At 46.4% G+C, this 24945-nt stretch overlaps 1 protein-coding gene across 1 annotated transcript in view; it reads right to left on the bottom strand.

Moving 5' to 3' along the window:
• Window positions 1–24142, bottom strand: part of pde9aa (phosphodiesterase 9aa) — a 177316-nt gene extending 153174 nt beyond the window's left edge. The window contains exon 1 of the mRNA XM_068040079.1: window positions 24074–24142. Coding sequence (XP_067896180.1) covers window positions 24074–24142 — 69 coding nt within the window. The remainder of the gene's footprint in view (window positions 1–24073) is intronic.
• Between the last annotated feature and the right edge of the window lie 803 nt (window positions 24143–24945).

Here is a 24945-nt window from a genome sequence, read left to right as displayed (position 1 = left end):
GTTTGTGAATGGGGTGCCAATCAAGCGAGCTGCTTTGTCCTGGATGGTGTCGAGCTTCTTGAGTGTTGTTGGAGCTGCACCCATCCAGGCAAGTGGAGAGTATTCCATCACACTCCTGACTTGTGCCTTGTGGATGGTGGACGAGCTTTGGGGAGTCAGGAGGTGAGTTACTCGCTGCAGGATTCCTAGCCTCTGACCTGCTCTTGTAGCCATGGTATTTATATGGCTACTCAAGTTTAGTTTCTGGTCAATGGTAACCCCCAGGATGTTAATAGTGGGGGTTTCAGCGATGGTAATGCTGTTGAATGTCAAGGGGAGATGATTAGATTCTCTCTTGTTGGAGATGGTCATTGCCTGGCACTTGTGTGCCATGAATGTTACTTACCACTTATCAGCCCAAGCCTGGATATTGTCCAAGTCTTGCTGCATTTCTGCACGGACTGCTTCAGTATCTGAGGAGTTGTGAATGGTGTTGAACATTGTGCAATCATCAGCGAACATCCCCACTTCTGACCTTATGATTGAAGGAAGGTCATTGATGAAGCAGCTGAAGAGACTCTCCAATCAAAAGGAACTCATTACCTTGCATTCTCTCTTGCCAGAGACAAATAAGTGGAGCAGCACATGACTTCACCAGGATTGCAGGACACCACTGACTGCAAACATATCGCTTTGCAGAGGCTGCATGTCAACTCTGACCTAGAATGGAACTGAAAGGGATTCCACTCCCTCAGCACCCAGTTGGTGTGTGACCATCGACAATGAATCATGCAGGCTAGTGCCTGGTATCCTGGCAGTGGTCAGCCTATGACATGTGGGAATTCATGGACGCACCATGTGTCCTAGACAAATACAGGAAGTGTCCTCGGCTGCAGAAGCTTGAGCTCTGGGTTTCGGAACTGCACCTGCGGCTGGAGTCACTGTTGTGCATCCAGGAGGTGGAGGACTACGTGGATAGCACATTTAGGGAGGTGGTCACACTGCAGGTTAGGAGCACGCAGGCAGAGAGGGAATGGGTGACCACCAGGCAGTTGAAAAGAACCAGGCAGGTAGTCTAATATGATCTCACTCACTAATCGGTTTTCCATTTTGTATACTGGTGAAGATGATGGTTCCTCAGAGGAGGGCAGTCAGAGCCAAGTTTGTGGCACCACAGGTGGCTCAGCTGCACAGGAGTGGAAAAGCAGTAGTGATAGGGGATTCATTAGTTAGGGGAACAGACAGGTGTTTCTGCAGCAGTAAACGTGACTCCAGGATGGTGTGTTATCTCCCTGGTGCCAGGGTCAACGATGTCACGAAGAGGATGCAGGACCTTCTTCTGAGGGAGGGTAAACAGCCAGAGGTTGTGGTCCACATTGGTACCAATAACATCGGTAAGAAGGGGGATGAGGTCCTGAAAGCAGATTTTAGGGAGCTAGGAAGGAGATTAAAAAGCAGGACCTCAAAAGCAGTAATCTCAGGATTACTCCCAGTCCCACATGCAAGTGAGCATAGGAATAGGAGAATTGGGTGATTGAACACGTGGTTGAAGAACTAGTGTAGGAGGGAGGGCATCAGATTTCTGAGACATTGGGATGGGTTCTGGGGCAGGTGGGATCTGTACAAGATGGACAAGTTGCATCTTAGCAGGACTGGGATGAATATCCTCACAGAGAGATTTGCTAGTGCTTTTGGGGAGGGTTTAAACTAAATTATCAGGGGGATGGGAACCTGAGAGGGAGGTCAGATTGGAGGGAAGCAAAACTGGTAACTTGTCTGGGGTGTGGGAATCAGGAGCAAGTATCAGAGAGGTATACCAAGAAGCACAGAATACTGAGAGATAGATAGCACTAAAGTTGGGAATAGTAATTTATTAGGTGGGGTCAGAGTAAGGAAGAAAGTAATAAAGTCTGAATCAGGGTTAATGTGCATGTATTTGAATGCATGGAGTGTGGTTAATAAGACTGGTGAGGTACAGGCACAGATTGCCATGTGGAAATATGAAGTTGTGGCTATAACCGAGACCTGGCTCAAAGAAGGGCAGGACTGGGTGTTCCATATTCCTGGATACAAGGTGTTCAGGAAAGATAGGAAAGGGAAAAAAGGGGGAGGGGTGGCAGTGTGGATTAAGGAGAGCATTGCAGTGCTGGAGAAAAAGGATGTCCCAGAGGGGTCGAAGACAGAATCAGTTTGACGAGAGCTAAGGAACAAAAAGGTGCAGTTACATTGCTTGGTGTCTATAGGCCACCAGCTAGTGGGAAGGACATGGAGGAACAAATTTGCAAGGAAAATTATAGGGTAGTTATAATGGGGGACTTTAATTATCCAAATGTAGACTGGGATAATAGTAGTGTAAAGGGCAGTGAGGGGCAAGAGTTCCTAGAGTGTGTTCAGGAAAACTTTCTACAACAGTATATTGCTAGTCCAATGAGAAAGGAGGCACTGCTGGACCTAGTTCTTGGGAATGAGGTTGGCCAAGTGGATCAACTATGAGTATGAGAGTATTTAGGGGATAGTGATCATTGTATCATAAGGTTTAGGCTGACTATGGAAAAGGACAAAGAGCAATCCAGGTAAGAATAATTAACTGGGGGAAGGCCAACTTCAGTGGGATAATAATGGAGCTGGGGCGAATAAATTGGAATCAAAAGCTGGCAGGGAAACTGGTAAATGAACAATGGGCTACCTTCAAAGAAGAGATAGTTCAGGTACAGTCAAGGTATGTTCCCTCGAAGGGGAAAAATAAGACTAACAAATTCAGAGCTCCCTGGATGATAAGAGGAAGAGATTAAGATAAAGAAAAATTCTGCTTATGACAGATGCCAGATAGAAAATACTATTGAGAACCAGACTGAATATAGAAGGTCCAGAGGGGGAGTGAAAAAGCAAATAAAAGAAGCAAAGAGAGAACATGAAAAGAGACTGGCAGCTAGCATTAAAAGAAATCCCAAAATTTTCTATAAGTACATAAGTAGTAAAAAGGTGGTAAAAGGAGCAGTGGGGCCGATTAGGGATCAGAAAGGGGATTTACACATGGAGGCAGAGGGCATAGCTGAGATATTAAATGAATACTTTGCATCTGTCTTTACCAAGGAAGAAGATGCAATCCAGACAATGTTGAAAGAGGAGGTAGGTCAGACACGAGAAGTGTTTAAAATTGATGAAGTCTTAAATTGGCTGTACTTACAGTGGATAAAACATCAGGGCCGGATGAGATGCATCCAAGGATACTGAGGGAAGTGAGGGTGGAAATTGCAGAGGCACTGGCCATAATTTTCCAGTCTTCCTTAGACTCTGGGGATGGTGCCAGAGGACTGGAGAATTGCAAACGTTACACCGTTGTTCAAAAAAAGGTTATAAAGATAAGCCCAGCAACTATAGGCCAGTCAGTTTAACTTCAGTGGTGGGGAAACTTCTAGAAAAAATAATTCGGGACAAAATCAAGTCACATGGACAAATGGGAGTTAATTGAGGAACGCCAGCATGGATTTCTTAAGAGAAAATCATGTTCAACTAACTTGGAGTTTTTTTGAGGTGGTAACAGAGAGAGTTGATGAGGGCAATGCTGTTGATGTGGTGTACATGGACTTTCAAAAGGCGTTTGATACAGTGTCACAGACCTACAGACTTGTGAGCAAACTTGTAGCTCATGGAATAACAGGGACGGTAGCAACATGGATACGGAATTGGCTGAGTGACAGGAAACAGAGAGTAGTGATTAATGGATGTTTTTCGGGCTGGAGGAAGGTTTGTAGTGGAGTTCCCCAGGAATCAGGGTTGGGACCCTTGCTTTTCCTGTTATATATTAACGACCTAGACCTTGGTGTACAGGGCACAATTTTCAAAGTTTGCAGAAGATATGAACCTTGGAAGCATTGTGAACTGTGAGGAGGATAGTGTAGAACTTCAAAAGGACATAGACAAGTTGGTGGAAAGGGCAGATAGGTGGCAGATGAAGTTCAATGCAGAGAGGCGGTGGTGTAGTGGTAATGTCACTGGACTAGTAACCCAGAGACCCAGGGTATTGCTCTGGGGACATGGGTTCGAATCCCACCACAGCAGAAGGTGGAATTTGAATTCAATTAATAAATCTGGAATTTAAAGCTAGTCTAATGATGGCCATTGTCGATTGTTGTAAAAACCCATCTGGTTCACTAATGTCCTTTAGGGAAGGAAATCTGCTGTCCTTACCTGGTATGGCCTACATGAGACTCCAGATCCACAGCAATGTGGTTGACTCTTACATGCCCTTGAAATGGCCTAGCAAGGCACTCAGTTCAAGGGCAATTAGGGATGGGCAATAAATGCTGGCCTGGCCAGCAACACTGACATCCCATGAAAGAATAAAAAAAAAGTATGAGATGATTCATTTTGGTAGGAAGAACATGGAGTGACAATACAGAATAAAGGGTACAATTCTAAAGGGGGTGCAGGAGCAGAGGGACCTGGGTGTATATGTGCATAAATCATTGAAGGTGACAGGACAGGTTGAGAGAGTGGTTAATAAAGCATACAGTATCCTGGGCTTTATTAATAGGGGCCAGAGTACAAGAGCAAGGAAATTATGTTGAATTTGTATAAAACAGTAGTTCGGCCACAGCTGGAGTATTGTGTCCGGTTCTGGAGGAAAGACATGAGGGCATTGGAGAGATTGCAGAAAAGATTCACGAGAATGGTTCCAGGGATGAGGAATTTCAGTTATGAAGATAGATTGGAGAAGTTAGGACTGTTTTCCTTGGAGAAGAGAAGGCTGAGAGGTGATTTGATAGAGGTGTTCAAAATCATGAGGGTTCTGGACAGAGTAGAGAGAAACTGTTCCCACTTGTGAAAGGACCGAGAACGAGAGGGCACGGATTTAAAGTATTTGGTAAGAGAAGCAAAAGTGAGATGAGGAAAAACTTCTTCACACAGCGAGTGGTTAAGGTCTGGAATGCGCTGCCTGAGAATGTGGTGGAGGCAGGTTCAATTGAAGCATCCAAAAGAGAATTAGACAGTTATATGAAAAGGAAGAATGTGCAGGGTTATGGGGAGAAGGTGGGGGAATGGAACAGAGGGAATTGCTCTTTCAGAGAGCCAGTGCAGACAGGATGGGCCGAATGGCCTCCTTCTGCACTGTAACGATTCTGTGGTCATGGTACCTTCATTCTGTGGCAGTCCAATGTGCCAACTGCATTTGAACCATTACAACAAACCAAAGGGTGGCTACTGGGCAACAAGAGCTACCTGCTGACAATATGGCTTATGACTCCAGTGCACAACCCACACAGATCCCACCTCTTTGCTACCCTTTAACGTACGTGCAGTGTCAGTATCTGAGCTGGTGCCTGCAAGTGTGAAATCTAGTGATGGTGTTTCTTCATCATCATTGTCTTCTTGCTCTATCTCCACTGCCTGGGCAGGTTGCACTGCTTGGGTATCTGAAGAAGAAAGACACAAGGATAAGATTGTGGTCTGAGAATTGGGGAAAGGGAAGGTAAGAGGTTCATGCCGACACCATCTGCAGTCTGGGATCAGGGGGAATTGGGATGTGAAAAGGAGAATTAGACATGAGGATACTATCACCTTCAATAGTTCCATCTGCACCAGTGGCCAAAACCTCAGCAATGGACATCCCAGTAATTTTAGTTTAGTTTAGAGATACAGCACTGAAACAGGCCGTTCGGCCCACCGAGTCTGTGCCGACCATCAACCACCCATTTATACTAATCCTACACGAATCCCATATTCCAATAACATCCCCACCGGTCCCTATATATTTCCCTACCACCTACCTATACTAGGGGCAATTTATAATGGCCAATTAACCTATCAACCTGCAAGTCTTTGGCATGTGGGAGGAAACCGGAGCACCCGGAGGAAACCCACGCAGACACAGGGAGAACTTGCAAACTCCACACAGGCAGTACCCAGAATTGAACCCGGGTCGCTGGAGCTGTGAGACTGCAGTGCTAACCACTGCGCCACTAATGGTCAGCACTGTCTCCTCTATGGAGTGAAGGACATGCAGGCATTATCTCTCCCTCTCCAGTGAGCTTCTACTACCTGCAGTTGTGTCACATGGTGCTGCAATGATCGAGAGTGAGGTGAAGCATATGAATGCTAGCTGTGAGTCATAGAAACATAGAAAAATAGGAGCAGGAGTAGGTCATTCAGCCCTTTGAGCCTGCACCACCATTCAATACGATCATGGCTGATCATCCAAACTCAGTATCCTGTTCCCTCTTTCTCCCCGTATCCCTTGATCCCTTTAGCCCTAAGAACTATATCTAACTCTTTCTTGAATATATTTAATGAATTGGCCTCAACTGCTTTCTGTGGTAGAGAATTCCACAGGTTCACCATTCTCTCTGGGTGAAGAAATCTCTTCTCATCTCAGTCCTAAATGGCTTACCCCTTATTCTTAGATGGTGACCCCTGGTCCTGGACTCCCCCGCCATTGGGAACATCCTTCCTGCATCTAGTCTGTCCAGTCCTGTTAGAATATTGTAGGTTTCTATGAGATCCCCTCTCATTCTTCTAAACTCCAGTGAATACAAGCCTAATCGACCCAATCTCTCTTCATACGTCAGTCCTGCCATCCCAGGAATCAGTCTGGTGAACCTTTACTGCACTCCTCCATAGCAAGAACATCCTTCCTCAGAGAAGGAGATTAAAACATTAAAACTGCACACAATACTCCAGATGTGATCTCACCAAGGCCCTGTATAATTGCAGCAAGACATCCCTGTTCCTGTACTCGAATTCTCTCGCTATGAAGGCCAACATACCATTTGCCTTCTTAACTGCCTGCTGCACCTGCATGCTTACTTTCAGTGACTGGTGTACAAGGACACCCAGGTCTTGCTGCACCTCTCCCTTTCCCAATCTATCGCCGTTCAGATAATAATCTAACTTTCTGTTTTTGCTACCAAAGTGGATAACCTCACATTTATCCACATTATACTGCATCAGCGATGTATTTTCCTACTCACTCAACCTGTCCAAATCACACCGGAGCTTCTCTGTATCCTCCTCACAGCTCAGACTCCCACCCAGCTTTGTGTCGTCTGCAAATTTGGATATATTACATTTAATTCCCTCATCTAAATCATTAATATATATTGTGAATAGCTGGGGTCCTAGCACTGATCCCTGCGGTACCCCACTAGTCACTACCTGCCACTCAGAAAAAGATCCGTTTCTTCCTACTCTTTGTTTCCTGTCTGCCAGCCAGTTCTCTATCCATGTCAGTACCTTACCCCCAATCCCATGTGCTTTAATTTTGCATGCTAATCTCTTGTGGGATCTTATCGAAAGCCTTCTGAAAGTCCAAATACACCACATCCACTGGTTCTCTCTTATCTATTCTACTGGTTACATCCTCAAAAAATTCCAGTAGATTTGTCAAGCATGATTTCTCTTTCGTAAATTTATGTTGACTTTGTCCAATCCTGTCATTGGTTTCCAAGTGCTCTTTTATAATGGACTCTAGCATTTTCCCCACAACTGATGTCAGGCTAACTGGTGATGTCAGTCCTGACTGACAGAGCTTGTTAGTAGGTGAGTGATGGGGGTGTGGTGCATTGAGCAGTTGCTGAGGCTAGTGATGCAGTTGGTGGGATATGACATTTGAATTTGTACTTAATGACCTTAACTACTCATGTGAGGTCACTGAACTTCTGGCTGGCACTGCATCTAGGTCCTTGTGGTTAGACTCTTGGTTTTGATTTCATGGCTATCTGCAGCCACTGCTTTCAGATCATCTGTCGAGGGCCTCCAAGACATCTCTCCTCCTCTCCAGCTGCTCCACCAAGGCCTCCAGTGCAGTGTCTGAAAATCTGGAAACCTGCTCAGTTCTGCTATTCCACACTCTTTCCAGGTCAAAATGTTTTCATTATGACTCCCAGCACTTACTCCAGCCATTCTCTTTAAGCAGTGTAGGCGATCTTGAAGAGGCACAGGATAGCTTGAAGAAGTGCAGCCGAGCTTTAAGTGCTGCCAGCCACTCATGATACTGCTCCCGTGCTGATGCTTCCAGCCAATGAGCAGTGCGATCAGCACTCACTGCTCTCAGAGAACATCCCCATCATCACGAAGCTGACCTGGAGCAAACAGGCACGGGTTTAATCACCAGCACCATGTGTAAATCACCACTCCCACCCAGAGTATCAACCCTGAACATACAGACCCCCCACCCAGAGTATCAATCCTGAATATACAGACCCCCCACCCTGAGTATCAATCCTGAATATACAGACCCCCCACCCTGAGTATCAATCCTGAATATACAGACCCCCCACCCAGAGTATCAATCCTGAATATACAGACCCCCCACCCAGAGTATCAATCCTGAATATACAGACCCCCCACCCAGAGTATCAATCCTGAATATACAGACCCCCCACCCAGAGTATCAATCCTGAATATACAGACCCCCCACCCAGAGTATCAATCCTGAATATACAGCCCCCCACCCAGAGTATCAATCCTGAATATACAGCCCCCCACCCTGAGTATCAATCCTGAATATACAGACCCCCCACCCAGAGTATCAATCCTGAATATACAGACCCCCCACCCAGAGTATCAATCCTGAATATACAGACCCCCCACCCAGAGTATCAATCCTGAATATACAGACCCCCCACCCAGAGTATCAATCCTGAATATACAGACCCCCCACCCAGAGTATCAATCCTGAATATACAGACCCACCACCCAGAGTATCAATCCTGAATATACAGCCCCCCACCCTGAGTATCAATCCTGAATATACAGACCCCCCACCCTGAGTATCAATCCTGAATATACAGACCCCCCACCCTGAGTATCAATCCTGAATATACAGACCCCCCACCCTGAGTATCAATCCTGAATATACAGACCCCCCACCCTGAGTATCAATCCTGAATATACAGACCCCCCACCCTGAGTATCAATCCTGAATATACAGACCCCCCACCCTGAGTATCAATCCTGAATATACAGACCCCCCACCCTGAGTATCAATCCTGAATATACAGACCCCCCACCCTGAGTATCAACCCTGAACATACAGACCCCCCACCCAGAGTATCAAACCTGAATATACAGACCCCCCCCACCCTGAGTATCAAACCTGAATATACAGACCCCCCCCACCCTGAGTATCAAACCTGAATATACAGACCCCCCCCACCCTGAGTATCAAACCTGAATATACAGACCCCCCCCACCCTGAGTATCAAACCTGAATATACAGGCCCCCCGCCCTGAGTATCAACCCTGAATAAACAGACCCCCCGCCCTGAGTATCAACCATGAATATACAGACCCCCCGCCCTGAGTATCAACCATGAATATACAGACCCCCCGCCCTGAGTATCAAACCTGAATATACAGACCCCCCGCCCTGAGTATCAAACCTGAATATACAGACCCCCCGCCCTGAGTATCAACCCTGAATATACAGACCCCCCGCCCTGAGTATCAACCATGAATATACAGACCCCCCGCCCAGAGTATCAATCCTGAATATACAGACCCCCCCACCCAGAGTATCAAACCTGAACATACAGACCCCCCACCCTGAGTATCAAACCTGAACATACAGACACCTCACCCTGAGTATCAAACCTGAACATACAGACACCTCACCCTGAGTATCAAACCTGAATATACAGACACCTCACCCTGAGTATCAAACCTGAATATACAGACACCTCACCCTGAGTATCAAACCTGAATATACAGACACCTCACCCTGAGTATCAAACCTGAATATACAGACACCTCACCCTGAGTATCAAACCTGAATATACAGACACCTCACCCTGAGTATCAAACCTGAATATACAGACACCTCACCCTGAGTATCAAACCTGAATATACAGACACCTCACCCTGAGTATCAATCCTGAATATACAGCCCCCCACCCAGAGTATCAATCCTGAATATACAGCCCCCCACCCAGAGTATCAATCCTGAATATACAGCCCCCCACCCTGAGTATCAATCCTGAATATACAGCCCCCCACCCTGAGTATCAATCCTGAATATACAGACCCCCCACCCTGAGTATCAATCCTGAATATACAGACCCCCCACCCTGAGTATCAATCCTGAATATACAGACCCCCCACCCTGAGTATCAATCCTGAATATACAGCCCCCCACCCAGAGTATCAATCCTGAATATACAGCCCCCCACCCAGAGTATCAATCCTGAATATACAGCCCCCCACCCAGAGTATCAATCCTGAATATACAGCCCCCCACCCAGAGTATCAATCCTGAATATACAGCCCCCCACCCAGAGTATCAATCCTGAATATACAGCCCCCCACCCAGAGTATCAATCCTGAATATACAGCCCCCCACCCAGAGTATCAATCCTGAATATACAGACCCCCCACCCTGAGTATCAATCCTGAATATACAGACCCCCCACCCTGAGTATCAATCCTGAATATACAGACCCCCCACCCTGAGTATCAATCCTGAATATACAGACCCCCACCCTGAGTATCAATCCTGAATATACAGACCCCCCACCCTGAGTATCAATCCTGAATATACAGACCCCCCACCCTGAGTATCAATCCTGAATATACAGACCCCCCACCCTGAGTATCAATCCTGAATATACAGACCCCCCACCCTGAGTATCAATCCTGAATAAGCAGACCCCCCACCCTGAGTATCAATCCTGAATATGCAGACCCCCCACCCTGAGTATCAATCCTGAATATACAGACCCCCCACCCAGAGTATCAAACCTGAATATACAGACCCCCCACCCAGAGTATCAAACCTGAATATACAGACCCCCCACCCTGAGTATCAATCCTGAATATACAGCCCCCCACCCAGAGTATCAATCCTGAATATACAGCCCCCCACCCAGAGTATCAATCCTGAATATACAGCCCCCCACCCAGAGTATCAATCCTGAATATACAGAAACCCCACCCTGAGTATCAATCCTGAATATACAGACCCCCCACCCTGAGTATCAACCCTGAACATACAGACCCCCCACCCTGAGTATCAAACCTGAATATACAGACCCCCCACCCTGAGTATCAACCCTGAACATACAGACCCCCCACCCAGAGTATCAAACCTGAATATACAGACCCCCCACCCTGAGTATCACCCCTGAACATACAGACCCCCCACCCTGAGTATCAAACCTGAATATACAGACCCCCCACCCAGAGTATCAAACCTGAATATACAGACCTCCCACCCAGAGTATCAAACCTGAATATACAGACCCCCCCCACCCTGAGTATCAAACCTGAATATACAGGCCCCCCGCCCTGAGTATCAACCCTGAATAAACAGACCCCCCGCCCTGAGTATCAACCCTGAATAAACAGACCCCCCGCCCTGAGTATCAACCATGAATATACAGACCCCCCGCCCTGAGTATCAAACCTGAATATACAGACCCCCCGCCCTGAGTATCAAACCTGAATATACAGACCCCCCGCCCAGAGTATCAACCCTGAATATACAGACCCCCCCCACCCTGAGTATCAACCATGTATATACAGACCCCCCCCACCCTGAGTATCAATCCTGAATATACAGACCCCCCCCACCCTGAGTATCAACCCTGAATATACAGACCCCCCCACCCTGAGTATCAACCCTGAATATACAGACCCCCCCACCCTGAGTATCAACCATGAACATACAGACCCCCACCCTGAGTATCAATCCTGAATATACAGACCCCCCACCCTGAGTATCAATCCTGAATATACAGACCCCCCACCCTGAGTATCAACCCTGAATATACAGACCCCCCCCACCCTGAGTATCAACCCTGAATATACAGACCCCCCCCACCCTGAGTATCAATCCTGAATATACAGACCCCCCACCCTGAGTATCAATCCTGAATATACAGACCCCCCACCCTGAGTATCAACCCTGAATATACAGACCCCCCCACCCTGAGTATCAATCCTGAATATACAGACCCCCCCACCCTGAGTATCAACCCTGAATATACAGACCCCTCCACCCTGAGTATCAATCCTGAATATACAGACCCCCCCACCCTGAGTATCAATCCTGAATAAACAGACCCCCCACCCTGAGTATCAACCCTGAATATACAGAACCCCACCCTGAGTATCAATCCTGAATCTCCAGACACCCCACCCTGAGTATCAATCCTGAATCTCCAGACACCCCACCCTGAGTATCAACCCTGAATATACAGACACCCCACCCTGAGTATCAACCCTGAATATACAGACCCCCCACCCTGAGTATCAACCCTGAATATACAGACCCCCCCCCACCCTGAGTATCAACCCTGAATATACAGACCCCCCACCCTGAGTATCAACCCTGAACATACAGACCCCCCCCCCACCCTGTGTATTAAACCTGAATATACAGACCCCCCCCACCCTGATTATCAACCCTTAACATACAGACCCCCCACCCTGAGTATCAACCCTGAACATCAAGACCCCCACCCTGAGTATCAAACCTGAACATACAGACCCCCCCCACCCTGAGTATCAAAACTGAACATACAGACCCCCCACCCTGAGTATCAACCCTGAATATACAGACCCCCCCCCACCCTGAGTATCAAACCTGAACATAGACCCCCCCCCACCCTGAGTATCAAACATGAACATACAGACCCCCCACCCTGTGTATTATACCTGAATATACAGACCCCCCCCCACCCTGAGTATCAAACCTGAACATACAGACCCCCCACCCTGAGTATCAAACCTGAATATACATACGACCCCCACCCTGAGTATCAAACCTGAACATACAGACCCCCCCATCCTGAGTATCAATCCTGAATATACAGACCCCCCACCCAGAGTATCAAACCTGAATATACATACCACCCCCACCCTGAGTATCAATCCTGAATATACAGCCCCCCACCCTGAGTATCAATCCTGAATATACAGCCCCCCACCCTGAGTATCAATCCTGAATATACAGCCCCCCACCCTGAGTATCAATCCTGAATATACAGACCCCCCACCCTGAGTATCAATCCTGAATATACAGCCCCCCACCCTGAGTATCAATCCTGAATATACAGACCCCCCACCCTGAGTATCAAACCTGAATATACATACCACCCCCACCCTGAGTATCAAACCTGAATATACATACCACCCCCACCCTGAGTATCAAACCTGAATATACATACCACCCCCACCCTGAGTATCAAACCTGAATATACATACCACCCCCACCCTGAGTATCAATCCTGAATATACAGCCCCCCACCCTGAGTATCAATCCTGAATATACAGACCCCCCACCCTGAGTATCAACCCTGAATATACAGACCCCCCCACCCTGAGTATCAACCCTGAATATACAGACCCCCCACCCTGAGTATCAACCCTGAATATACAGACCCCCCCACCCTGAGTATATTCCTCGAATATACAGACCATTCAGCAATCACCTTTATTGACGTCAATGATGAAAACAATAAAAAACATTATTAGGCCTGAACCAACCCCTGTGGTTACCACTGGTAACTGATTGTAACTAATTCTTAATCTTCTGGAGCCATTTCCCACTGATTTCACAAGGTTGTGAATTAACATTTTGTGAGCTACTGAACCAAATTACTGAGACTGTACCTTCATTTCTGCAAATTGTGTTGAGTTTCTCTGATGCCTCCTCTCTCACCAGGAATAGACAGCATCTCCTACAATCTTGCAACTATCTTACCTATAACTGGCGTCACTCTGCTGGAGCGAGAGTTGGCTGGATCTGACAAGCTGTTAACGGGATGGGTAAAGAGCTTGCAAAGCATGTGTCCCATTTCTTCAGTCACCCTCAGGTGGGATCAGCAGCTCAGTCTCTGTTACAGCTCCATAATCATATCCTGCACTGTTGATATTTTCGATTTATTTATCTACAGTGACCTACATCATCCACAGGAGCAATCACTGCCATCCCTTGGGAATCCAAATGAATCTGTCCTAACATGTCCTTTAATGGGCCTGTCCATTCTTTACTGACCCTCTGACTCTGAACTCAGTTAAAGAGTTTTTACCACTGTCTGTTTTCCCCTTTTCCATTACTCTTTCAGCAGCTTTCAGTTTCCTGAATTGTTCACAATATTTGCCTGTTTTGTGAATTGAATTGCTTTGATCATTAAATGTGTTTTTGCTCAAGTCTTATTTGTTCTTGAACATATTGATTTCACCATTTTGGTTTTGCTTCACACTGTCCCTGTTTTTTTTAAACTCCTGGCCTCTATTTAAAGATCACCCATTTTTCCAGGTGTTTTGACTGAGGTGGGAGGAGTGCACTGTTTATTTTCGTCCCACTTTTCCACAGATCACAACATATATTTACATTTTTTCCCACTTATCGATACAGTCAATCATAGACTCTATTTTTATCTCAGAATAAAACACACCAGCCCAGTTTCTTTAATGCGGACAAATTGGCAGGAGTAGGTCACTCGGCCCCTCGGGCCTGCTCCACCATTCAATAAGATCATGACTGATCTGATTGTAACCTCAACTCCACATTCCCACCTACCCCCGATAACCTTTCACTCCCTTGCTTATCAGGAATCTATCTACCTCTGCCTTAAAAATATTCAAAGACTCTGCTTCCACTGCCTTTTGAGGAAGAGAATTCCAAAGACTCTCAATCCTCAGACAGAAAACATTTCTCCTCCTCTCTGTCTTAAATGGGCGACCCCTTGTTTTTAAACAGTGACCCCCTAGTTCTAGATTCTCCCACAAGGGGAAACATCCTTTCCACATCCACCCTGTCAAGACCCCTCAAAATCTTATATGTTGCAATCAAGTCACCTCTTACTCTTCTAAATTCCAGCGAATACAAGCCTAGCTTGTCCAATCTTTCCTCATAAGACAGCCCACCCATTCCAGGTATTAGTCTAGTAAACCTTCTCTGAACTGCCTCCAATGCATTTCTTTGGCCTCCTTATCTCGAGAGACAATGGGTAAGCGCCTGGAGGTGGTCAGTGGTTTGTGAAGCAGCGCCTGGAGTGGCTATAAAGGCCAATTCTAGAGTGACAGACTCTTCCACAGGTGCTGCAGAGAAATTTGTTTGTCGGGGCTGTTACACAGTTGGCTCTCTCCTTGCGCTTCTGTCTTTTTTCCTGCCAACTGCTAAGTCTCTTCGACTCGCCACATTTTAGCCCCGTCTTTATGGCTGCCCGCCAGCTCTGGCGAACGCTGGCAACTGACTCCCACGACTTGTGATCAATGTCACACGATTTCATGTCGCATTTGCAGACGTCTTTAAAGCGGAGACATGGACGGCCAGTGGGTCTGATACCAGTGGCGAGCTCGCTGTACAATGTGTCTTTGGGGATCCTGCCATCTTCCATGCGGCTCACATGGCCAAGCCATCTCAAGCGCCGCTGGCTCAGTAGTGTGTACAAGCTGGGGATGTTGGCTGCCTCGAGGACTTCTGTGTTGGAGATATGGTCCTGCCACCTGATGCCAAGTATTCTCCGGAGGCAGCGAAGATGGAATGAATTGAGACGTCGCTCTTGGCTGACATACGTTGTCCAGGCCTCGCTGCCATAGAGCAAGGTACTGAGGACACAGGCTTGATACACTCGGACTTTTGTGTTCCGTGTCAGTGCACCATTTTCCCATACTCTCTTGGCCAGTCTGGACATAGCAGTGGACGCCTTTCCCATGCGCTTGTTGATTTCTGCATCTAGAGACAGGTTACTGGTGATAGTTGAGCCGAGGTAGGTGAACTCTTGAACCACTTCCAGAGCGTGGTCGCCAATATTGATGGATGGAGCATTTCTGACATCCTGCCCCATGATGTTCATTTTCTTGAGGCTGATGATTAGGCCAAATTCATTGCAGGCAGCCGCAATCCTGTCTATGAGATTCTGCAGACACTCTTCAGTGTGAGATGTTAAAGCAGCATCGTCAGCAAAGAGGAGTTCCCTGATGAGGACTTTCCGTACTTTGGACCTCGCTCTTAGACGGGCAAGGTTGAACAACCTGCCCCCTGATCTTGTGTGGAGGAAAATTCCTTCTTCAGAGGACTTGAACGCATGTGAGAGCAGCAGGGAGAAGAAAATCCCAAAAAGTGAGGGTGCGAGAACACAGCCCTGTTTCACGCCACTCAGGATAGGAAAGGGGTCTGATGAAGAGCCACCATGTTGAATTGTGCCTTTCATATTGTCATGGAATGAGGTGATGATACTTAGTAGCTTTGGTGGACATCCGATCTTTTCTAGTAGTCTGAAGAGACCACGTCTGCTGACGAGGTCAAAGGCTTTAGTGAGATCAATGAAAGCAATGTAGAGGGGCATCTGTTGTTCGCGGCATTTCTCCTGTATCTGACGAAGGGAGAACAGCATGTCAACGGTCGATCTCTCTGCACGAAAGCCACACTGTGCCTCAGGGTAGACACACTCAGCCAGCTTCTGGAGCCTGTTCAGAGCGACTCGAGCAAAAACTTTTTTACATCCTTCCTTAAATAAGGAGACCAATACTGTACACAGTACTCCAGATGTGATCTCACCAATACCCTGTATAACTGAAGCATAACCTCCCTACTTTTGTATTCAATTTCCCTCGCAATAAACAATAACATTCTATTAGCTTTCCTAATTACGTGCTGTACCTGCATATTAACCTTTTGCGATTCACACACTAGGACACCCAGATCCCTCTGCATCTCAGACCATTTAGATAATATGCTTTTATTCTTCCTGCCAAAATGGACGATTTCACATTTTCCCACATTATACTCCATTTGCCAGATCTTTGCCCACTCACTTAATCTATCTATATCCCTTTGTAGCCTCCTTATGTCCTCTCCATAACTTACTTTCCTACCTATCTTTGTGTCATCAGCAAATTTAGCAACCATACCTTTGGTCCCTTCATCTAAGTTTAAATTGTAAAAAGTTGAGGCTCCAGCACTGATCCCTGTGGCACACCACTCGTTACATCTTGCCAACCAGAAAATGACCCATTTATGCCTCCTCTCTGTTTCCTGTTAGCTAACCAATCTTCTATCCATGTCAAAATGTTACCCCCTGCAACATGAGCTTTTATTTTCCGCAATAACCTTTGATGTGACACCTTATCAAATGCCTTCTGGAAATCCAAGTACAATACATCCACTTTCCCCTTTATCCACAGCACATGTTACTTCTTCAAAGAACTCCAATAAATTGGTTCAACATGATTTCCCTTTCACAAAACCATGTTGACTCTGCCTGATTCCCTTGAAATTTTCTAAGTGCCAGCGACAACGTCTTTAATAATAGCTTCTAACATTTTCCCTATGATAGATATTACTAAACAACAAACCTTTCAGTTAATTATAAAACAAGTCTTAACTAGTAATGAAGTAAAGCATAAACACACAGATTGAAATAGTAAAGTTCCCTTTTTACCTTAGCCCCTCACACACACACATACACACACACACACACATACACACACACACATACATACACCGATTAACCGGAAAAATAAAAGGGATTTTTGTTTAGAGCTCTGTTACAAACAAAAAAAAACACTTGGGCTGAATACTTGCTCATTCTTGAAGAAACAGCAGATGAGATATGTTGTGTTCCAAAACTGACAGACAGTCTGGCCTCTGAGTACACGTAGACGGGTCACTGGGATCTTTTAGAACAGTTCTTTTCAGGCGGCGTTGAGAATTAATTTAGTAGGCTTTTCATCAAAGACAGGAGATGTGATGAGTTGACACAGTGGACTTCTCAGGGTCTTTTAGAGAGGTGCTGGAAAGCTGAGCTGGGTTGTGGTCTTCTCTCCTCTCCTTGGGAATTCTCTTCTCTCCTTGGAAGTTGTCTTCCTCCTTCTGCTGGCTTTTTAAAGAGATGGAACAGGCTGGGCTGAGCTGAGCTGGGGTTCTGTCCTTTTTTAGAACTCCAACCCCTTTTAAGCAGTTCATTCCCAACTCCAAACAATTTAAAAGTCAAACCGGAAACAGGAAGTCCACCTTCTAACCTGTCACTTCTCTGCACACATCTTCCCCAGTTACCAGGGCTTTCATTCTATTTTTAACTTGAGTCATGTGACAATCAGCAAATGTTGTTGTCAAATAAGTCCTTTCAGTGTTCTCTTGATGTCCCTCTTGAAAAGAAACTGATCCAACATTTCTTCAGTTTGATTATGACTTCTCAAAAAATACTTTTAGCAAAAACAGAAGCACTTTCATAACACAGGACATGAATGTCCCTCTCTAACAGGGTTCCCCAAATCTTCAGCCATTTTTGAAATATTACCCCTCTTGAAATCAGGAAGCAGCTTTAAGTGACACGAGCCTTTGCTGGGAGAATAATGTGAAATCAAATTGTATTGTGATGACTATTCCCCAGGTATCCCCCATTACACAGACACTTGTGTCACTGCTAAAAACTAGATCAAGAATTTACTGTGTTAGAAACAATTAAAGGCATCTAAATACCTTACAACGAAATTGTCTTCTACACTGTTGGACTTTTTAAAGCTTAAAAAATTGAATCATAGAATGATAAATCAGTGGAGGCCATTCAGCCCATGGTGCCTGTGCTAGCTCTTTAGAAGAACTATCTAATTAACCCCACTTCCCTGCTTTTTTTCCCCATAACCCCAAAACATTTTCCCTTCAAGTATTTCTCCAATTCCCTTTTGAAAGTTACTATTGAATCTGCTTCCACCGCCCTTTTAGGCAGCACATTCCAGATCACTCCATGTAATTAGAAATTCTCCTGATCACCCCCCCAAACTCCCCCAAGTTCTTTTGCTGATCACCTTAAATCTGTGTCCTCTGGTTACCAACCCTCCTGCCACTGGAAACAGTTTCTCTTCATTTAAACCCTTCATAATTTTGACCACCTCTATTAAATCTCTTAATTTTTTCTGCTCTAAGGAGAACAATCCAATTTTCTGCAGTCTCTCCACATAACTGAAGTCCTTCATCCCTGCCCTGGAACCATTCCAGTAAATCTCTCTGTTCCTGCACTCACTTTAAAATTTTACTATTTAATTAATGTTGCCTCTCATTTGTCCTACGAAAATGTATCACCACTTTCCGTGTGAAATTCCATCTGCCCATTTCACTGGTCCATGTCCTTCTGAAGTCTGTTACTATTAACCCCATTGTTTACTACATTTCCAAGTTTTGTGCCATCTGTAAACTTTAAATACCCTGTCTATCCGTGCCCCGGTCATTAATATGTATCAAAAAGAGCAGTGGTCCTAATACATCCACGCTTGGGGAACACCACTGTACACTTCCCTCCAGTCTGATAAACAGCTGTTCACCACTACTCTCTGCTCTCTGTCCCTTAATCAGTTTCCTATCCATGCTGCTACTGCCTCTTTAATCCTGTTGGCTTTAATTTTGTTAACAAGTCTATTATGTGGTAAGTATCAAAACCTTTTTAAAGTCCAGACACAAAACATCAAGCCTCTCTGCTACTCCATAAAAGAACTCAATCAAGTTAGTCAAACACGGTTTACCTTTAACAAATCTATGCTGACTTTCATTTATTAACCCATATTTTTCCAGTGCCAATTAATTTTGTCCGAATGATTGTCTCTAAAGTTTCCCCAGCACCAACATTAGACTGACTGGTCTGTAGTTGCTGAGTTTATCTCGCTTCAATTGTTCAAACAGAGGTGTAACATTTACAATCCTCCAATCCTCTGGCAACACTTGCATATCTAAGCAGGATTGGAAAATTGTGACAAGAGCCTCTGCAATTTCCACCCTTACTTCGCTCAGTAACCTCGGATGCATCCCATCTGGACTGAGTGACTTTTCCACTTTGAGCAGTAACAAAATTTTATCTATTTTTAGCCCATCCAAATTCCCTACTAGCTCCTCCTTTACTGGGTCATTGGCAGAATCCTCTTTAGTGAAGACAGATGCAAAGTACCTCAGCCGTGCTCTCTGCCTCCACAAGAAGATTTCCTTTATTAGTCCCTAGTTCAGTTCCAACAGCCAGTCCAGCAGGTCTGGGACTGACTCTCACCAGGTCAGTTCCAGCAGCCAGTCCAGCGGGTCTGGGACTGACTCTCACCAGGTCAGTTCCAGCAGCCAGTCCAGCAGGTCTGGGACTGACTCTCACCAGGTCAGTTTCAGGAGCCAGTCCAGCAGGTCTGGGACTGACTCTCACCAGGTCAGTTCCAGCAGCCAGTCCAGCGGGTCTGGAACTGACTCTCACCAGGTCAGTTCCAGGAGCCAGTCCAACAAGTCTGGGACTGACTCTCACCAGGTCAGTTCCAGGAGCCAGTCCAGCAGGTCTGGGACTGACTCTCACCAGGCCAGTTCCAGCAGCCAGTCCAGCAGGTCTGGGACTGACTCTCACCAGTTCAGCTCCAGCAGCCAGTCCGGCAGGTCTGGGACTGACTCTCACCAGGTCAGTTCCAGCAGCCAGTCCAGCAGGTCTGGGACTGACTCTCACCAGTTCAGCTCCAGCAGCCAGTCCAGCAGGTCTGGGACTGACTCTCACCAGGTCAGCTCCAGCAGCCAGTCCAGCGGGTCTGGGACTGACTCTCACCAGGTCAGCTCCAGCAGCCAGTCCAGCAGGTCTGGGACTGACTCTCACCAGGTCAGCTCCAGCAGCCAGTCCAGCGGGTCTAGGACTGACTCTCACCAGGTCAGTTCCAGCAGCCAGTCCAGCAGGTCTGGGACTGACTCTCACCAGGTCAGCTCCAGCAGCCAGTCCAGCAGGTCTGGGACTGACTCTCACCAGGTCAGCTCCAGCAGCCAGTCCAGCGGGTCTGGGACTGACTCTCACCAGGTCAGCTCCAGCAGCCAGTCCAGCAGGTCTGGGACTGACTCTCACCAGGTCAGTTCCAGCAGCCAGTCCAGCAGGTCTGGGACTGACTCTCACCAGTTCAGCTCCAGCAGCCAGTCCAGCAGGTCTGGGACTGACTCTCACCAGGTCAGCTCCAGCAGCCAGTCCAGCGGGTCTGGGACTGACTCTCACCAGGTCAGCTCCAGCAGCCAGTCCAGCAGGTCTGGGACTGACTCTCACCAGGTCAGCTCCAGCAGCCAGTTCAGCGGGTCTGGGACTGACTCTCACCAGGTCAGCTCCAGCAGCCAGTCCAGCGGGTCTGGGACTGACTCTCACCAGGTCAGCTCCAGCAGCCAGTCCAGCGGGTCTGGGACTGACTCTCACCAGGTCAGCTCCAGCAGCCAGTCCAGCAGGTCTGGGACTGACCCTCACCAGGTCAGTTCCAGCAGCCAGTTCAGCAGGTCTGGGACAGACAAGGGGCCAAGTAACGTTAAAAAGACAATCCTTAAGGCTTTGTGCCTTAACACGCGGAGCATTCGCAATAAAGTGGATGAATTAATCACGCAAATAGATGTAAACGGGTATGATATAGTCGGGATTACGGAGACATGGCTGCAAGGTGACCAGGGATGGGAAATAAACATCGAGAGGTATTCAGTATTTAGGAAGGACAGACAAAAAGCAAAAGGCGGTGGAGTTGCATTGCTGGTTAAAGAGGAAATTAACACAATAGTGAGGAAAGATATTAGCTCTGACAATGTGGAATCTGTATGGGTAGAGCTGAGAAACACTTAAGAGGCAAAAAACATTAGTGGGGGTTGTATATAGACCCCCAAACTGTAGTGGTGATGTTGGGAATGGCATTAAACAGGAAATTAGAGACGCATGCGATAAAGAAACATCTGTAATTATTGGTGACTTTAATCTGCATATAGATTGGGCAAATCAAATTAGTCACAATGCCTAGAGGAGGAATTCATGGAGTGTATACAGGATGGTTTTCTGGACCAATACATTGAGGAACCAACAGGAGAACAGGCCATCCTAGACTGGGTATTGTGTAATGAGAGAGGAATAATTGACAATCTCGTTGTACGAGACCCCTTGGGGATGAGCGACCATAATATGATAGAATTCTTCATCAAGGTGGAGAGTGATGTAGTTGATTCTGAGACTAGGGTCCTGAATCTTAATAAAGGAAACTACGAAGGTATGAGGTGCGAGTTGGCTATGATGGATTGGGAAACGTTACTTAAAGGGATGACGGTGGAAAGGCAATGGCAAACATTTAAAGAATGCATGGATGAACTGCAACAATTGTTTATTCCTGTCTGGTGCAAAAGTAAAATGGGAAAGGTAGCCAAACCATGGCTTACAAGGGAAATTAGAGGTAGCATTAGATCCAAGGAAGAGGCATATAAATTCACCAGCAAAAACAACAAACCTGAGGATTGGGAGCAGTTTAGAATTCAGCTAAGGAGGACCAAGGGATTGATTAAGAAGGGGAAAATAGAGTACGAGAGCAAGCTTGCGGGGAACATAAAAACTGACTGTAAAAGTTTCTATCGGTATGTGAAGAGAAAAAGATTGGTGAAGACAAATGTAGGTCCCTTACAGTCAGAAACAGGGGAATTTATTATGGGGAATAAAGAAATGGCCGACCAACTAAATGCATACTTTGTTCTGTCTTCACAAAGGAGGACACAAATATCATACCAGAAATGTTGGGGAACATAGGGTTTAGTGAGAGGGAGGAACTGAAAGAAATCAGTCTGAGTAGAGAAATGGTGTTGGGGAAACTGATGGGATTAAAGGCCGATAAATCCCCAGGGCCTGATGGTCTACATCCCAAAGTACTTAAGGAAGTGGCCCTAGAAATAGTGGATACATTGGTGGTCATCTTCCAAGATTCTATAGACTCTGGAACAGTTCCTGCAGATTGGAGGGTAGCTAATGTAACCCCACTATTTAAAAAGGGAGGTAGAGAGAAAGCAGGGAATTATAGACCAGTCAGCCTGACGTCGGTAGTGGGGAAAATTCTAAAATCCATCATCAAAGATTTTATAGCAGAGCACTTGGAGAACAGTGGTAGAATCGGACAGAGTCAGCATGATTTACGAAAGGGAAATCATGCCTGACAAATCTACTAGAATTCTTCGAGGATGTAACTAGTAGAGTTGATGAGGGGGAAACCAGTGGATGTGGTTTATTTGGACTTTCAGAAGGCTTTCGACAAAATCCTACATAAGATATTAGTGTGTAAAATTAAAGCCCATGGGATTGGGGGTAGTGTATTGCGATGGATAGAAAATTGGTTGGCAGACAGCAAACAAAGAGTAGGGATAAGTGGGTCTTTTTCCGAATGGCAGACAGTGACTAGTGGGGTACCGCAGGGATCAGTGCAAGGACCCCAGCTATTCACAATATATATTAATGATTTAGATGAGGGAACTAAATGTAATATCTCCAAATTTGCAGATGACCCAAAACTGGGTGGGAGGTTGAGTTGTGAGGAGGATGCGGAGAGGCTTCAGGGTGATTTGGACAAGTTGAGTGAGTGGGCTAATGCATGGCTGATGCAGTATAATGTGGATAAATATGAGGTTATCCACTTTGGTAGCAAAAACAGGAAGGCAGATTATTATCTGAATGGCTATAAACTGAGAGAGGGGAATATGCAGCGAGACCTGGGTGTTCTTGTACACCAGTCACTGAAGGTAAGCATGCAGGTGCAACAGGCGGTAAAAAAGGCAAATGGTATTTTGGCCTTCATAGCGAGAGGATTCGAGTACAGGAGCAGGGATGTCTTGCTGCAGGACAAAGCAGCCCACTTGATTGTCACCCCATCCACTAACATTCACTCCCTCCACCACCGACGCACAGTGGCAGCAGTGTGTACCATCTACAAGCTGCACTGCAGCAATGCACCGAGGCTCCTTCGACAGCACCTTCCAAACCCGCGACCTCTACCACCTAGGACAAGGGCAGCAAATGCATGGGAACACCACCACCTGCAAGTTCCCCTCCAAGCCACACACCATCCTGACTTGGAACTATATCACCGTTCCTTCATTGTCGCTGGGTCAAAATCCTGGAACTCCCTTCCTAACAGCACTGTGGGTGTACCTACCCCACATGGACTGCAGTGGTTCAAGAAGGCAGCTCACCACCACCTTCTCAAGGGCAATTAGTGTTGGGCAATAAATGCTGGCCTGGCCAGTGACGCCCACATCCCAGGAACGAATAAAAAAAAACATACAGGGAACCAGTACCCTTATGAAAAATGAATGGAATCCCAGCGATTAACACTGAGTGGGCAGTGACAGTGTGCACAGTGACCGTACCTTCTGTATGCGGCCTTCGATGTCCAGGTAGATTGCTTTGGGTTGGTGAGTGGATGATGCAGATCCCATTGCACTGCCACTGAGCTTGTGAGAGGCACACAGCTGAGGGGCGATGAACACAGGCGATGGAGAAACAGACTCCAGTTCCGCTGGAGACCAGTAATCAAACTGAACTCCACACTCACTGTCTAACTTTTAACACAGCACTCCCACTATTAAGCCAGGCCCCACAGATACACTGCTGTGTACTCCAAACACACACGCCCATGCTGTAACTCTGCTCCCTGCTCCCCTTCCCTCACAGATCCCAGTGTGCCCAAGTGTTTTGCACAATATTCAGCTTTCCTTTGGTATCCAAGCACTCAGGATCTCCATAGCAACACACAGGAGAGGCGTAAGCCTCGGAAATTAAATTCTCTAATTATGACTACTCAAGAGGCACTTTCAGTGGAAGCTGTTGGACAGATGGAGATGACGACTAGAGTCAGCCCCTGCAGAGTGATCCTTATAATCGCCCCAAAATTAAACACAGTCACCAGCATTCATTTTTATTTTAAAGTTCAGCAGCAACAAAACACAGGCGTCAAATGCCAAATAATTACCAAATAAAACTTGTCAAACCCTTGTCAACAAACAGAAAATGAGTCAAACTGTTACAACAATGAGGAACTAAACAAGCCTTTACAGCACGGGCTCAACACAGAGAAAGATTCATCCTCATGCATCAGCTGTAACTCAGTCTCAGCTCAGAGTCACAACATTCCGCATTCAAATCCCACACTCCAGGGCTTCAGCACAAAAATCAAGGATAACACTCCAGTGCAGCGCCAAGGGAGTGCTGCACTGTCAGAGGTGCCGTCTTTCCAATGCGA

Source organism: Heterodontus francisci, chromosome 10 (genome assembly GCF_036365525.1).
Source record: "Heterodontus francisci isolate sHetFra1 chromosome 10, sHetFra1.hap1, whole genome shotgun sequence".
Classification (NCBI taxonomy): domain Eukaryota; kingdom Metazoa; phylum Chordata; class Chondrichthyes; order Heterodontiformes; family Heterodontidae; genus Heterodontus; species Heterodontus francisci.
The sequence above is the reverse complement of the archived record's forward strand: the minus strand, read 5'-3'. Positions and strand labels throughout refer to the sequence as shown.